At 36.5% G+C, this 18,066-nt stretch overlaps 1 protein-coding gene across 7 annotated transcripts in view; it reads right to left on the bottom strand.

Annotated features, from left to right (window-relative positions):
- Nucleotides 1-17,298, bottom strand: part of SNCA (synuclein alpha) — a 176,302-nt gene extending 159,004 nt beyond the window's left edge. The window contains exons 1-3 of one of the 7 annotated variants that reach the window (XM_059172835.1): nt 17,055-17,298; nt 15,129-15,274; nt 3,772-3,813 (exon numbers count right to left, since the gene is read on the bottom strand). In XM_059172835.1, the coding sequence (XP_059028818.1) occupies nt 3,772-3,813; nt 15,129-15,249 (163 nt within the window). In that variant the 5' untranslated portion in view covers nt 15,250-15,274; nt 17,055-17,298. The other 6 variants (XM_059172851.1, XM_059172809.1, XM_059172804.1 and 3 more) reach the window with 6 other exon arrangements.
- Nucleotides 17,299-18,066: the final 768 nt, after the last annotated feature.

The raw sequence follows: 18,066 nt of genomic DNA, 5'->3' as shown, positions 1-18,066 counted from the left end.
TTTATCATAATTTCATCAGGTTTTATCATTGTAAGAGTAAGTAAATTAGTTACATTACAAAACAACAGAGTGTACATGTAGCAATGATAAACACATTTTAAAAGATTCCTATAGAACTTGTTTACCTAGTGAATTATCCAGTAACCTTGAGCCCCTATGTCCCCCCATTAAGGCCTTTTACACTACTTCTCTGTTCAATGACATGCCTAACAAAAGGGTGACAAGGCAAAAGCAAATAAGACACAAATTGTCTTATTTGAAGTCAACATTTTTCATCTAATAAATGATATTCGTTTTTAAGGGAAATGACCTCATAACCAGGATCAAAAGGAATACTTTCCTCCCAGCTAATCACAGTATAATATTTTACATTCTCCCCCAAATGTGTCAGTCTTTCTCAATTTTGTTCATACAGTTCTGTCTGGCCAGAAGCTTTGATCCTTCTCAGGTATCTCCCTATCTGTTTACTCAGCAAATTCAAGTTGCTATTAAAACCCACCTCAAATGTCAAATTCCAAATTAAACACCTTTCCTCCCAACAACTGTTCCTCCTCATGTGATCTCATGAAATTGTAGATATATCTCTGCTATGGAACTTTTTAAAAAATTATTTTATTTTATTTTTTATTAACATAGTATCTTATTTGCCCCAGGGACACAGGTCTTCTGCTATGGAACTTTTTACATTGTGTCAGAATTATTCATTTCCCAGTGTGACTCTCCACCCCCACCAACCTATTTGGAGTTCATTAAGATCAGAGATCCTGCTATTTTTCTTTGTATTATTTCACAGTAGATATGGAATAAAAGATTTTGAATGCATTAAAAGGAATTTTGTATATTCCGTAAGTTATTTATTAATTTTGATAATTAGATTTACTTTGGCTTTAAGTCAAATATAAAATTTCAGAAAGAAAATGTGGCACCAACTTTTCAAATAGATTCAGTAACTGTAACCTTCGATATTAAACACAATCATAAAATTAAGATCTAGCTTTGAACTGTACAAATTAGGTATCTGAGGAAAATGAATTTGTATTTTGAAACATTTTGATAAATTATAACATGTTGAAATTAGTTGTGTTCATTATCATGTGACAAATTTCTGTTTATAAATCAAAACTCAGAATAGAGTAATAGAAATTTCTTTATACCATACTTTCATGAGGAAAAAAAAATTAAGAAAGGTTTTATCAATATCTATTTTTTTAAAGTGGTTTCAAAGACATGTCATTCAGTATATCCAGATTAAATGCACTCACATGTTTTCCTGTAACATAATGCATTAAGATGACAACTGCAACAAAAATGAACTGAGATCAAATAGCTAGGGTGTAAGGTAGAGATTTTTAGATTTTATCAAGAGATTATCTACAGGGAGAAATTCTTTTTCTTGGAATTTTTTAGGTAGAAAACTCCTGGTCTAACTACGTTTACTGAAGTCTATATTTATGAAAAATAAACAATGGGATGAACCTTGAGGAAATTTTTCTTTTGACATTAGACGATAATATTTTATACTGTATAATAGTTTCTCACTTCCCTGCTTTAAGAATAATTATAATAATAACATTTAATTAGCACTTACATTATGTAGCCGTAATGAATACTTTGGACCAAGTATAACAACCAATTCTTTTCCTTAACCATGGAGGCAATTATCTTAAACTTATTTATCCTTATACTTGAAATTGGGAATTTTATATTAAATAATTATTAAATAATAATACCGTCCAGAAGGATGATATATATTGCAGATTTATCCCATGGCATTTCTCATAGTCAGACTACTTATGACATTTTTGATACTTTGTTATTGCCAGGGTAGTTGATTGGTACAATGGCTATAAATACCACCTACATCAAATCATCATGCTGCTTAGCAGCGTTTTCCATAGTGTTCTCTGGAACACTGGTTTCACTCAATCCTAATGACTATTGAAATAAGGTCAACAAGTTTGAGAAACCCCGGATTAAACTAAATTATGAACATTTCTTTGCTATGGAATATCTCAGATTCTTCAATATGCTAAAGAAGACATGATATGCAAAGTTTCTCAATATTATTAAACCAGGGAAACATAAGGTGATAGGATACTGTCCTTCAGAAAACAAAATGCTACCTTATTGTACAAACTTCAGTAGTGAACACACACGCACACACACACATACACGTGTGCACACACACACACACACACACAAACTCATTCACCTTCTATCATTGCGGAGAGGATGAAACTCTGACTTTGTTAACAGTTATCCTTGCAGCCCATCTCCATAGCCTCCATTCAAAGATGTTATGAGTTGTAGTCTTTAATTTTTACCACAGACTCTAAATCTGGCCACAACCTTATCCACTTTCTAAACCACATGGATTCTTCAACTACCAAATGGAACACCATTAATCTAGCTAGGCTCTAGAGAGTATAATCTACAACAGTCTGTTACCCAGATCTTATTCAAATCATGCTTAATAACACCATATTTATAGATCATCCCTATAAGTCAACCCAGTTCCTTTACTTGCCTAGTTCTGGGCATTACATATTGATTGGATTGCAACAGAGCAAATACAAACAGCATACTTTAATTTAGCTTCTAGCAGAATCAGTTTCAAAGGGTTCTATTTTCATTTTGCACCTTCACTTATTATCAAAAGTATATATCACATGAAATATTTTTCTCCATTAGTTGTAAAAATGTTGTTCAAGATAGACTCACTATAGAGTGATGATACCTGCATAATACGCACTACTTAATTTCATTATTCTGGGTATTTGTGTACATCAATCCTATTTATTCTTTCACAAATGAGGAAACTAAATCACAAAAAGATTATCAATCCTGCAGAAAATCACATAGCTTGTAAGTGATAAGCAGATACTTGAACCAAAGAAGTCTGGCTCCATTGTTTCGGTCTCAACCATAAAACTGTATTAATACTCCCATTTGATTTTTTCCGTTTTCATTTTATAATTCAGTAATAGGAACACAGTATTTTTCTGAGACACTATTACATTTACTGCTATCTGATCATATGAATTATATTTCTGATTATACATCCTGTTTTACCCCATCTGTCAAGCAGCTTGGAATGCATACAACATGAAACTGAATCACGGCAAGTCTGTGGGCTCTCAAGATTATTAAATTTTAGTTCTCCTTTCGTTTTTCTATCTGTCCCTATCATATCCTTCCTCCTCATCACCACCACCATAATTTTCAACATTTTTATATTAATGTATTGCATCCTTCTTAAAGACCTATTCAAGTTCTTGTTAAAATTGTGCCAAATAGATATAAATACAATAAAGACTTCACTGATCATTCCAAGGTTGTTTCCTAAAATGTTTTCTGAATCATCAAGGAAATGTTATACTGAGTAGAGCTTAATGTCAGAATGTTTTATTATAATCTACAGAAAATTTGATATTAATCCTTTAAAAACTGGCAATTTTTATATGAAATTTATGGTAGCAGTTTGCCAAAACATAATGTTTCAGAAATTTAAATGTGATACTGCCATAAATTAAATGTATTTGGTCAATTCAGAGGCATCAGTCTTGATAATGGAATATATTGTTTTATTTATCTATAATAAATATTTACTTATTTAAAAATATTAATAAAGAATTAAAGTTAAACAAAGCTGATGTTACTTTAGAATATTTCTCTGTGAATGCAGTGGCTGTTTACAGTTACATTCTGAATGATTAATGCTTACTAGATATTTTCAATATCATTCTTAGATATGGGCCCCATGGAGCTTACCTGTTGTCACACCATGAACTACTCCTTCCTTGGTTTTGGAGCCTATAAAAAGAAATTTGAAACATAAACATAAGTCTTAAACTGGCCTTTACTGCTGATTAGCTAGTTTTAAATACAACTAATAATAAAAGTCTCAACTTTAGAAGCCCAGATAGAAAAATATCCTTAGGAGATTAAAAAACCTAAACAAGGAATTCCTGTAATCACACAACAAATAGAAGAAAGCAAAACTAGCAGCAGTTTCTTTCCTATTAAAATTTTAATTCAGGGGCACCTGGGTTGCTCAGTTGGTTAGGCATCTGCCTTCAGCTCAGGTCATGATCCCAGGGTCCTGGGATCGAGTCCTACATCGGGCTCCTTGCTCAGTAGGGAGCTTGCAGAAGCCCTCTCCCTCTGCCTGCTGCTCCCCCAGCTTGTGTATACTCTCTCTCTCTCTCTCTCTGTCAAATAAATAAATAAAATATTTTACAAAAAAAAAATAAAATTTTAACTCATAATGATGACTTTTTTTTTAAAGAGAGAATCTTAAGCAGGCTCCATGCCCAGCACAGAGCCTGATGTGGGGCTCAATCTCATGACGCTGAGATCATGAGCTGAGCCAAAATCAAGAGTCAGATGCTTAATCAACTGAGCCATCCAGGCACCTCTATAGAAGTTTTTTAATTAAATTTTTATTTGGAGAAAATAATAGTGGATTGGAGAGTCATTTGAAAACTACCCTGCAAGTCAAATAATCCATTTCTATCAGACATAGAAGAATCTAAGGAAATGAGGGCATAAAAACTGAGAAATTATTTAAAACTATACTTGGAGATTAAACGAGGTACTAATCCTCAGCTTAAAAAATGCGCTGTTTTAAAAAGCCTTCCTAGGCATGTTAGAAATAACAGTAAACACTTTAAAACAAAGGAAAAAAGCATAAGGGAATCTCAGGTTCCCCATCACTAAAATGACTATATAAGATAAATTATATAATCTCTAAGAATCGGGTCCTTAAACTGGAAAGTGCAGCAAAATCATTCAGGTAGAGCACTGGTTGAAAATGCGGACTGTTGTGTCAGAGCCTCAAATATTCAGAAAATATCAGGTACAGATATTTGAATTTTCTAATAACCCTCATGATCTAATTCTAATAATTCATGGATCAAATTTGTAAAACACTGGTCTTAGGCAAGCTTCAATTCCCAAATTTATTTAAGATTTAGAGACACATATCCATGATTTCAATAATATGATCAATAAAATGACCTAAATGAATATACAAGACCACATTGAATATGTTCACTAAATATTTTTATGAAAATGTATAAATAAGTCATTAAGTGAAATTTGGATGCATCGTATTTAAATTTACATTTTACTAAACAGTCAAGGAAAAGTATCTATGTTTACTAAAACAATGTAAATACAGTTAAGAAGTTTTCATTTGAATATATTTAAAGACCTCTGATAAAAATAAAACATATAATAAACTATAGCACTGTAGTTAAGAATATGGATTTTGCCCAGAAATAAATCCATACTCACATGGTCAATTAACCTACAATGAAGGAGGCATGAATATACAATGGGGAAGAGAATCTCTTCAATAAGTGGTGATGAGAAAACTGCACAGATACATGCAAAAGAGTGAAACTGAAACACTTTCTTATACTACACACAAAAACTAACTCAGACTGGTAAAGACTTAAGTGTCAGACCTGAAGTCATAAAACTCCTGAAAAAAAACACAGGCAATAATATCTTGGACGATGACCTTAGCAACATGTTTATGCACATGTCTCCTGAGGTAAGGGAAGTTAAAGTAAAAATAAACTATTGGGACTACACCAAAATAAAAAGCTTTTTCACAGCAAAGGAAGCCATCAACAAAATTAAAGACAACTTAGTGAATGGGAGAAGATATTTGCAAATAAGATATTTGATAGGGGCTAATATCCAAAACATATAAAGAACTTATACAACTCAACACCAAAACCAAAAAATAATCCAATTTAAAAACAGGCAGAGAAGCTAAATAGTCATTCTTCCAAAGAAGATATACAGATAGTCAACAGACACATAAGAAGATACTCAATATTACTAACCATCACATAAGTGCAAATAAAAACCACCATGAAATATAACCTCACATCAGTCAAATACTCAGTCAAATGAGTATTTGATACTCATACTTTTGTGAGTATCAAAAAGGAATAAGTGTTGGCGAGAATGTGGAGAAAAGGGAACCCTTATGTACTATTGGTGGGAATGTAAAATGATGTAACTCCTTTGGAAAATAGTATGGAGGTCCTTCAGAAAATTAAAAATAGAAATGCCATATGATCCAGTATTTCTACTATTGAGTATTTATCTGAAGAAAATGAAAACACCTAATTCAAAAAGACACACACATCCCTATTTTATTGTAGCATTATTTACAATAGCCAAGGTTTGAAAGCAACATAAATGTCCAATGACAGATGACCTGATGAAGAAGATATGGGGAGTGTTTGTGTTACACAAACACACAATGGAATATTAGTCAGCCATTAAAAAGAATGAGATCTTGCCATTTATAGCAACATGGATAGACAATAGAGAGTATTATATTAACTGAAATAAGTCAGATGGAAAAAGAGAAGTATCATATTATTTCACTTATATGTGGAATCTGAAAAACAAGACAAAGTAAACAAAACAACAACAACAACAAACCCAGAAATATAAAAGCAGAGAACTGATGGGGCACTTGGGTGGCTCAGTGGGTTAAGGCCTCTGCCTTTGGCTCAGGTCATGATCTCAAGGTCCTGGGATCAAGCTGAGCAGGGAGCCTGCTTCCCCCTCTCCCTCTGTTGTTCCTCCTGTATGTGTTCTCTCTCCTTCTCTCACTCACTCTGTCAAATAAATAAATTCTTAAAAAAAAAAAGAGAACTGATGGTTGCCGGGGGAAGGTGGGTGAGGGATGGGTAAAATAGGTGAAGGTGATTAAGAAATACAACCTTCCAATTATAAGATAAACAAGTCACAGAGATGAAAAGTACAGCATAGAGGGGCGCCTGGGTGGCTCAGTGGGTAAAGCCGCTGCCTTTGGCTCAGGTCATGATCTCAGGGTCCTGGGATTGAGTCCCGCATCGGGCTCTCTGCTCAGCAGGGAGCCTGCTTCCTTCTCTCTCTCTCTGCCTGCCTCTCAGTGTACTTGTAATTTCTCTCTGTCAAATAAATAAATAAAATCTTTAAAAAAAAAAAAAAAGAACAAAAAAAAAAAGAAAAGTACAGCATAGAGATAATACTCAATAATATTGTAATAACATTATTTTTCTAAGATTTTATTTGAGATGGAGAGTGCACACAGGTGGGGAAAGGACAGAGGGAGAGGGAGAAGTAGGCTCCCCATGGTACCCTGGGATCATGACCTGAGCTGAAGGCAGACCCTTAACCAACTGAGCCAATCAGGCACCCCTATAAGGTAACAGATGGTTACTTCACTTACTGTTGTGAGCACGAAGTAATGTATAGAATTGTCAAATCACTATTACAATTGAGGCTAATATAATATTGTATGTTAAATTTATTTCAACAATAGAAATTAAAAAAAAATTTTAAATGTAGTTTCTGGATTTAGATTTCCTCGATTTTAATCTTTACTTTACCACATAAAAATTAAATAAACATCGTTCAGTCAACATGAAAAATTAAAGGATATTATATGTTTATGAAAAATAAAAACTAAAAAATAAAAAAGTGTGTGCACAAAAAAAAAGAAAAATCAAAGGAAATAATACACATAAAGATTTTAAAACAGTATTTAGTATATACCGTAAAGCAAGAAATAATTACACTTTACATGTAATATTTGTAAAGGGATTTCCAGTTTAAAATAGAATCATTAATCATAAGTTTATATAAATGAAATTGTGCAGTTACTAAATATATAAAAGGATACAGGATAGCAGTTTACATATGTAATAAGATGTATCAATGTGTTCATGTGTATTTATGCATACTTTGCAGTCAAGGGTCACTTTGGGATTGTACTATGAGATTGTAAAGTGACCATACAAAAGCTGAGTTGTCTGTAGAAAGTGGCCTTAAATATCAATGAAGAAAATGACAATTAATTAGTTGTAAAAGTTACAATTGTTCCATGACCTTTAAATTTTTTGTCAAAACAGTAAAAATTCTCTTACTCATTTATAAATTTATAGGGAAATGAAAAATTAGCAATATTAATATTTCCTTTGCATATAATAATTTAAGATCTTGAGACTTAAAGTGTTTTATTTCTTAGTAAAAAACTTATCAAAAAAAAAAAAAAAAAAAAAAAACAGTGCTGTCTTCTTCTCATTATATAATTCATATTTGGCATGAGCATCTTTTCTAAGTCTTAGAGAATTGTCATACTCTTGTAAGTTTGGATCAGTTTCCAAAACGTTATCCTTTGCATTTTTATCATGCTAGATCTCTAATAGTTCCTTAATGTGAGTTACTTCTGCAGCAGCACTTCCTCTGAAACATCTTCAACTTATTCATCACAACTGTTTTTCATTTGCTTACTTCAGCTTGAGTAAGTTCCTCTGGCTACATTATCCAGAGTCTCCTGAACAGTAGCAGTGTTACCATTCCCAAAGTCAGCTATTTATTGTATAAATAAAACATCCTTTCATTCAAATTTTACTTCCAGCATTTTCATGTCATTTCTTTGCTGCACTTTCATCTTTTTTTGGCCAATTTCCTTTTTAAATTATGCATTTTTCTAAAATATCATATGGGTGGGGTGCCTGGGTGGCTCAATGGGTTAAAGCCTCTGCCTTTGGCTCAGGTCATGATCCCAGGGTCCTAGGATCGAGCCCAGCATCTCGGGCTCTCTGCTCAGCAGGGGGTGTGCTTCCCTTCCTCTCTCTCTGCCTGCCTTTCTGCCTATTTGTGATCTCTGTCTGTCAAATAAATAAATAAAATCTTTAAAAAAATATATCATATGGGTTTATTTTGGGGAGACAAGAGAGCCTCATAACCATGGGATTTGTCGTGTGTGTAAGCTAAACAGAAGATGTGCAATGATCAATCACTGACAAACTTGGAAAAAATGATATAATTTGATCCTGGATTATAATGAGTTTCTGTTATTTATGTAGCAATGTGTGGGCTGAAGAGCTAGGAGCAAAGGTTGTACTTTATGTAATCATAGTTTATGTACTATAGTAACAAATTTGAACTGTGTTGTGAGGGACTGGTATCATTCAACTCACTGTCTTAACTGAAGTTCTTCTATCCTGGAAATATGCAAGGTGAGAATATATAAGGGAATGCTGCTTATTAGTACCCCTCTACCACTCCATGTACTCCATATTTTTAAAATGACTATTTGAAAGACATGTTTATCAGTTGGTCAATGGTCTTTCCTCTCTGTCTGAGCAATACCTGAGAATTGGACATTGGTCTAAATCATGGAATGTATCCTGATTCAAGGATAAATGAGGGTTTTAATGAAGTTGCTTCATATCAAACCAATCACCTGTTATTTTCTGTCAGTTGTTCATTAGTATCTATAATTAGTAATCCACACTTAACTGATGAGTAAACTGTAACTGAAAACATAGCGACAAAGCAGGTACCAAGTAGCTATGTGATTAGTAAACTGAAGATACACCAAAGCTAAAAGCTTCCATCAGCTGAGGTGGCCACAACTATTCCATCTTATCTCTCATGACTTCACAAGGCACAGTGGAGAAGGTCTAAAGAATGCCTAGGAGTTGCAAGAACTCATAGTCAGACTATACTATAGTCATAGTCATCTGTGCTACTGTTGTGCCTGTTATGTTGCCTTTTATCAACTTGATGGCCAGGTGAACTGTATTGCAATTTGAGAGCTTGATATTAATCTATACTCTTAACCATTGCTGCTTACTGAGCAAAGTAGGACTGAGAGAGTTTTGAAGATAATTTTCTCACCTTTACTGTTATAATACTTGGCATTACACAAAGAAAACTAAATTTTTTACTCTTCAGTTGGACTCTAGATTTATAATTCCTAAGCCATTTGATTGAGATAATTGTTGTTTATTAAATTGAAGTATGTTGGTTGAAAACTTATATACAAACAAATCATAAACAAAAAATTCATAAAACAGCACCAATTCTTATGGTAGTTCTTCAATTAGTTAAAAGATAGCTGCCCCAAATATAATATTATAAAGGAATAAGATTACTTTTTCATCAGGCTTAAGAAAACAGTCTACTAAACATCTTTAGTCTTGCCAAAGTTAGGAAACTTTATTCTATAGTTACTTCCAATCTTTCACTCTAGTTATTTGTGAGTTTTATAATGACAAAAGAAAAGATAAAAAGAAAATTATGTTGACAAGGTAATTATTCTGTTGGACAGTTTGTTTGATAAGAACAACCATGGCTCCTATATATAAAAGAATGCTTTACAAAAATCCTCAACAAAATATTAACAAATCAAATTCAACAATGTATAAAAAGAATTATATTTCACAACCAAGTGGAATTCATTCTAGGTGTGCAAGACTGGTTCATTATTTAAAAATTAATTAAAGCCACCCATCACATTGACAGGATGAAAAAGACAAATGACATGATCACATCAATAGATGCAAAAGAAGCATTTAACAAAATGCAACCCCTATTTGTGATAAAAAATTTCTGGTAAACTAGGAATAGAAGGGACTTCCTCAACTTGATAAAGAATATTTACAAAAAACCTACAGATAACATCATATTTCATAGCAAGTAACTAGACCTTTCCCACTAAGACCAGGAACAAGGCAAGCATCATACTGGAAATCCTAGTCAATGCAGTAAGATAATAAAAGGAAATAAGGGGTATACAGATTAGGAGAGAAAAAATAAAATGGTCTTCATTCACAGATGACTTGATTCTCTATGTTGAAAATTATAAAAAATCAACAATGACCAAAAGAAAAAACAAAAAACACCTAATTTTTCTAAGACTCTTGGACACAATGTTAATAAACATAGGTTAATCACTTCCCTTTATACCAGCAATAAACAAATGGAATTTAAAATTTAAAACACAATACAATTTATATTAGCATCAAAAAAATGAAATACTTAAGTGCACATTTAACCAACTATATATACAAGATCTTTATAAGAAAAATATAAAGCTCCCATGAACAAAAGCAGAGAACTAACTAGAAGGAGGCATATTCTGTGTTCATGGATGGGAAGACTCAATACTGTCAAAATGTCAGTTCTTCTTAACTTGATATATAGTTCAATGCAATCTTAATAAAAATCTCAGTAAGATATTTTGTAGATATCAACAGATTCTAAAGTCTATGAGAGGAAAAAGGTCCTGAGTAACTAAGATAATATTGAAGTACGAAATCACGGGTGTGACACTGCTTGCTTCTCAGTCTTACTACCAAGCTATAGTAATCAAGACAGTGTGATAATTGGAAGAGAATAGACTAACAAATCAAAGGAACAGAATAGAGAGCCTAGAAATAGAACCATGTAAATACAGCCAACTCTTTTTTGCAATGGAGCAAAAGCAATACCATGAGGCAAAGACAGTCTTTCTAACAAATGGTGGTAGAACAAATGGACGTCCACATGCAAGAAGAAACAAGGAGAAGGAGACAAAGAATAGACAATAACCCTTCACAAAAAATTCACACAATAGGGATCACGGACCTAAATGTAAAATACAAAGCTTAAAACTCCTAGAATAACAGGAAGAAACCTACATGAACTTGGGTATGGCAATGACTTGTAGATATAACACAAAAAACACAATTCATGGAATAAAAATCAATAAGCTAGACTTTATTAAAATTAAAAATTTCTGCTCTATGAAAGGAAGTGTTCAGAGTGAGAAAAGTTACAGACTGAGAGAAAATATGTGCAGAAGATATGTCTGAAAAGGAGCTACACAGAGAACTTTTAGTTCCAAAATACACAGAGAACTCTTAAATTTAACCAGATTAAGACAGGCTAAATACCTTAACAGATATCTCACCAAAGAAGATATATAGATGACAAATAGCCTTATGAAAAGATGCTCCACATCTTTTGTCATCTGGGAAATGTAACTTAAAACTATCATATACCACAACACACCTGTTAGAATGATCAAAATCTAGAATATTGAAACACCAAATGCTAACAAGGATGTGAAGTAACAAAAACAGTTATTCATTATTGGTGGGATGCAAAATGGTCCAGCCACTTAGGAAGACAGTTTGTCAGTTCCTTATAAAAGTAAACATATCCTTACCATATGATCCAACAATAGTGATCCTTGGTATTTACCGAAAGGAACCGAAAGCTTATGTCCAATCAACAGCCTGTACATGGATGTTTATAGCAGTGTTATTCACACTTGCCAAAACTTGGAAGAAACCAAGATGTCCCTCAGTAGGTGAATGGATAACTGTGGTATATTCAGACAATGAAATTAGTATTTAGTACTAAAAAGAAATGAGCTACCAAGTCATGAAAAGACATGGAAGAACCTTAAATTGTATATTACTAAGTGAAAGAACCCAATCTTAAAAGTCTACATACTGTATGATTCCAGGTATATGACATTCTGGAAATGGCAAAATTATGGAGATAGTAAAAAAAGATCAGTGGTTGCTGTGGGTTGGTGGAGGGAAATGAATAGTGATGCACAAACAATTTTAGGATACCAAAAATATCTATATGATACTATCATATACACTTCATTATACCTTTGTCCAGATGCAGAGAATATAAATAACATACAAAACACAAAGAGAGAACCTTAAATTAAGCTATGGGTTTTGGGTGATTATGATATGTGGCAATGTTGGTTTATTAGGTTTAATAAATGTACCAGTCTGGTGGACGATGTACATCAATGGGGGAGGCCATGCATGTGTGAAGGCATGGGGTACATGAGAAACCTCTTGTTAACTGCCTCTCGATTTTGCTATGAACCTAAATTGCTACCAAAAAAATAAAGTCTCTAATTTTTTTTTAAACTCTGCTTTATTACTCATGTGTTTTGTTTTATTATGACATTCTCACAAAAACTCTGCAAGGTAGTTGCATTTATCTAAATAATATTTTTACAAATGAAGGAAGTAAAGCTCATAGATGTTAAGTAAATTTTATAGTATGCTAAAAGTAATAAATGATACAGCCTGGATTAGATTTTAGGTTTTGGTAACATGAAGTCTATGTTCTCTCTACTTTTCCAGGAGTCAGCAAACTGCAATCTACGGGCCAAATAAACTTAACACCTGTTTCGGTAAGTAAGGTTTTATTGGATCACAGCTAATTATTGTCTATGGCTGCTTTCACACCCGTAACCACAGAGTTGATTCATTGACACAGAGATCTTGTGGCCTAAAATAGTTACTGTCTAGCACTTTACAGAAAATTTTATCACTCCTGACCTATATACTCTGTTTTATCATAGTCAGTTTTCATCCTAAATCCTGGACTTGAGTTCAAATTTTAACTATCCTTTGGAACACAACCAATAAATGATTTACAGAATGCACCATGTGTTAGATACTATGATATATGTTGAAGATGATTTTAAAATACATGTGACATGTAAACAAATTACAATTTTATATAATAACAAATAACAGAATTAATCTCAAAAAAATAAAATCATTTGCCCAAATGTATAGTTTGATAATGAAAACAAAAAGGTTTTCCAGATGATAAAACCTGTTTATTACCTAGAAAACAGCAGTGTATTAAATTAATATTCAATAGTTCTGGACTCATTACCAACTAAAGGAGTAAATATTAGCATCCAAAGATGCTAATTTTTAGAGTTACTAAATTATAAAATAATGGAAATCAAAAAATAGTTGCAAGCACACACTTGCACAACTTAGAAAACTGAGGACAACTATAAAGATATTGATTATGTGCGCAACACTGATACGGTATTCCAAATTCCTCCTAAAAAGATATCATTCACACTTCACAAAAACACTTGAAATTCACTCATTTTTTCCTCTTGTAATACTCTTTAACTCAATGATTTTTCTGAAAATACATCTTAAGAGAAAGAATAATTTAACTGAAGATTTGTAGCAAACCCACCCAATTCAGAGTCTATGAGCAATGAGAAAAAAATAATATGAGAGGAATTCACAAAAATCATCCCAAGTATAACTCATTTTCAGTGCATCCATGTTGGAAAGACAGCAGAGATGTCTTTCACCCACAGACATAAGCACAGAACCATCTGCCCCCCAATAGGTTCATCCTCCACCTTCCTGCACATGCTGTGCTCCTGCTACCACCAGACAATGTGCGAGAGCTCAGAGCAGCAGAAGACAAAGAGGAGAGGCAGAAGAGCAGAAGGTGAGTGTGTGCATGTGTCCCTGTGGATGAGTGTTTGTCTATGTATGTGTCTATTCCTTCCCCAAAGAATTTGAAGTGGTTTGTAAAATAACACCCAACCTACCACAGTTCAAGATAAGAAAAACAGAGTCAGGATCTGCATGAATATTACGAAGTGGCAATTTAGGAACAAGTAGAAAAGATAAGCATCAGTCTCATTATTTAGTATGTCTGTCATTTGATAAATGAATTAGATATATAAATGTCTCTGAGATATTAGCTGCAGCGTTCAGGTACATTTTTGAGCAATTAGCCTTCAGTTTACCAAATGGTCACAAAGATGAATTCTACCAAAGACTTTTCTGTCCTTTCCTTTTTAGGGCCACAATAGGTCTCTTTTTACATATCCCAGGGCCAAGTCTTATTTTAAAATACAAATACCCTAAAATTTGCCAATATTATTCACAATGATTAAAAAAAAAAAAGGCCCATGAATGAATTTGATTCTTAGAAATATTATTTTTTGAGATTGAGTTTTATAAACTTTATGAATTATAGTCCCTTATGAAGAGAAGCACGCATTTAAAAAGTCTTAAGTTGGGGCGCCTGGGTGGCTCAGTGGATTAAGCCGCTGCCTTCGGCTCAGGTCATGATCTCAGTGTCCTGGGATCGAGCCCCGCATCGGGCTCTTTGCTCAGCGGGAGCCTGCTTCCTCCTCTCTCTCTGCCTGACTCTCCGCCTACTTGTGATCTTTCTCTCTGTCAAATAAATTAATAAAATCTTTAAAAAATAAATAAATAAATAAATAAATAAAAAATAAAAAGTCTTAAGTATTACTGAAAAATTAAATATTCTGAAAAAACAAAAGATTATCCTTACTTTTTACTACTAGCTCAAATATACACATTTACCTACCTACAGTCCTCTGACTCAGTTTATCCTTTTGACAAGTGGTGATGCAAAAATGAATCAAGCAAGTAATACCAGCATTTAGACCATCAATCATCCTAACCCATCAGTCATAAATATCAAGATACAATATAGGGCTTACCTACCTACATAGAGAACACCCTCTTTTGTCTTTCCTGCTGCTTCTGCCACACCCTGTTTGGTTTTTTCAGCAGCAGCCACAACTCCCTCCTTGGCCTTTGAAAGTCCTTTCATGAATACATCCATGGCTTATGAATTCCTTTATACCACACTGGAGAACACAAAATATAATTTCAGTGAGAACTTTTGGGTAGAATAAAATAAAATTAGAACCACCCAAGATAAAAACCACTGAAAGGTCAGTACAAATCCCAAAAGTGTGAGACTCTTATGCTTTTTTATATACTCTTATTTCAACCACTGGACCCCCCCACCCCAAAAAAACCTTTTTTTTTTTTTTTTTTTTTTAGCTTCTGCATTAAAAATTAAGCATCCCTCATCCATCTTGGCTAGTAAATTCTAGCTGCCTAAACATGGAATAGGATGAATCATCTGAGTTGTTCTTACTGTATTTTCGAAGTGTAGTTACATGAAAAGACGGACCCCTCCTTCAACTTCCCAGAGTCGAAATGGTGACAAGGTAAGTTAGAAGTACGTTTAAAAGATCATAGGACAAGAACAGGAGCTGGAGACATGGGTTCAGGGACTGTCTTAAAATGAATCCCAGAAGACGGCTAACTGGTCGATCACCAAGAGGGTGGGTAAGAGAACTACTCACCCTGGGTGTGGCTCAACCTCAGGCCCGCAAGGAGCCCACACACACCCGCTCTAATCCACCTGACCCGCCACCCCCGCCCCCAGCTATCTAGTCTGAGCAGGCGCCAGCGCGGAGCCGCGATCAGTCTCCTGACTCGCGCCCGCCACCCGAGGGGGCGTTCTCCGCGCGCGTGCATTCGCTACCCACCCGGCGCCAGCACCTGTTAACCCCTTACCACCTGTTGACTTGCCCTCCCTGCGCTTCCAGTTAAGGATCTGCCGAACACAGCTTGCTTACTCCACCGAGAAAACGGAGAGGGCGGACTGGGGGATTTAAGGTAATAGAGAAATAAAAGTTGGCTGCTCACGCTCCATGAAGCATCCTCGCGTTTCCCAAGGGAAAAGCGTATCCCAGAGAACCAGCGTGACCTTTCAGCCTTTGGGGACGAAAGAACGGGATATCGGATGCCAGAGGAAGCCAGGTCAACTTACTTTCCTCAGCGCGCTAAAGAGATTAGCACCCACCTCTGAGAGCCTCGACACAGAGGGTCCTTACGGCAGCAACAACCTCCCTCCCAGAAGTCCACGACCCCTCTCCTCCCCGGGTTCCCCCAGTATTTACAAAGCTGCCCGTTTAGATCCATGGGTACTTACCTGGGCCCCTCTGATCCTCACAACTACTACAGTCCCTTTCAACAACCCCCTTACAGAAGGTTTATAAAAAAACAATTCCCAAATATTATTTAAACGGGAAGAGCGAGAATTAGAAGCGCACAGGAAGGGAGGTGGCGGCCCCGGGAGAGGGATGGTCCCCAGAGGAGGCTGCTGTCAGCACAACCCGGTGATGAGAGGCTGGGGGCGTGGGAGGCAAACCCACGAACCTGTCGTCGAATTGCCACTCCCCGGCCCCCGCACAATTGGATCCGAGAGAAAGAGGCAGAGGGTCGGAAGGGAAGGCAGGGAGAGAGCGCAAAGGATGCTAAGGGCCGGGCTCGGTCCTCGGGGTCGGCTCGAAAGCCAGCACACACCTCGCCCCGCGCTGCGGCACTCGGTCTCTCACCCCCTCGGTCGGGTCCCCTTCTCGATGTCGTGGTCTTCCTCCTCTTCCTCTTTCTCCTCCCCCTTCTCCTCCGCTCACCGCCCCCGCAGCTGATTTGTCAGCGCCTCTCCCCGCCCCTCTGCCGGCGCTCGCTGCTTTCCCAGCCGCGTGCACTTCACTCCGCTACTCGGGTGAGGATGGGGGCGGGGGCGGCGGGGTATGGGGGGAGGCTGTACCTCCAACTCCAGCCGCTCACCTGGGCCCGGGGACGGGGAGGTGGCGTGTCCTGAGCTTCACCTCGAGTTCAGGAGCCAGGGGACTCTTGGGGCGATCTGGAGCTGTTCGGCTTAGGCTGATGTTTCTCCCTCTTTCCCATCCCCCCTCCCTCCTCCTTCGCTGTCTCCGCCCTTCCCGCTGGTTCCTCACGGGACCCTCTTGTCGGGGAAACCTCAGTGGAGAGAGGGGTCTGAGGGATCGACCACCAAGGATAGAGCCGTCATCTTGGGAGGCTACTGAAGGCGGCAGGCAGCTAGGGAAGGGGACTCAACCCGTGCTACCAAGAGCACGTTCCCCTCGGATCGCTGAAATTCTGATGAACGATGGTTGGACACAGCGTTAAAGATGTTTTTGTTCAAAGACTACTCAGATTTTCGTTTGCTCTTATCCTCTTAACCTCGGATGAGCCCGAAAAGGTCCCGCGGATGGAGGGGAGACTCGTAAGGAAGAGTTACAGGTTGAGGCAGGAGGAGCCTCCTGGAATCTCCTTCCACCCCACCATCACCATTTTCCTGTCCGCCAATCAGCGGCTGCCAGGCGCCGATTTTTCCCATCAGTGGAACACGGAATAAATATTCCGCAGCCGTCGATACCAAGCGGTCTTGGGTTTTTCTTTCTCGAGATGGAATTTACTTTTCACACGCGAGTGCCTGATGGAGCAGACGAATCTAGCGTGGCTTATTCTCCTGAACCATCACATTCGATTCTTTCGTCCCTTCTACACACTACTCCCCTTTCTCACTCGATTCACGGTGCCCTCGAAGCTGACACCCCACACACCCCTTCCCCTTCCACACAGACACGCAGACATACGCGCGGGCTGGAAGACAATTTTTGCATTGCTTAACACATTTCACCTCTTTCGGAGCTGGAGGGAAAACAGCTGTTCCTGGATCACACCAGAATGGAGAACCAAGCTCCTCCCTCTAACAGAATGCCTTCGCTGTTTGTGCCTGAATTGGGAGGATGATTTTAGTACTGGAAGGGAGAAA

This window comes from Mustela lutreola, chromosome 1 (assembly GCF_030435805.1).
Source record: "Mustela lutreola isolate mMusLut2 chromosome 1, mMusLut2.pri, whole genome shotgun sequence".
Classification (NCBI taxonomy): Eukaryota; Metazoa; Chordata; class Mammalia; order Carnivora; family Mustelidae; genus Mustela; species Mustela lutreola.
Note: the sequence above shows the minus strand (reverse complement) of the source record. Positions and strands in the feature narration are given on the sequence as shown.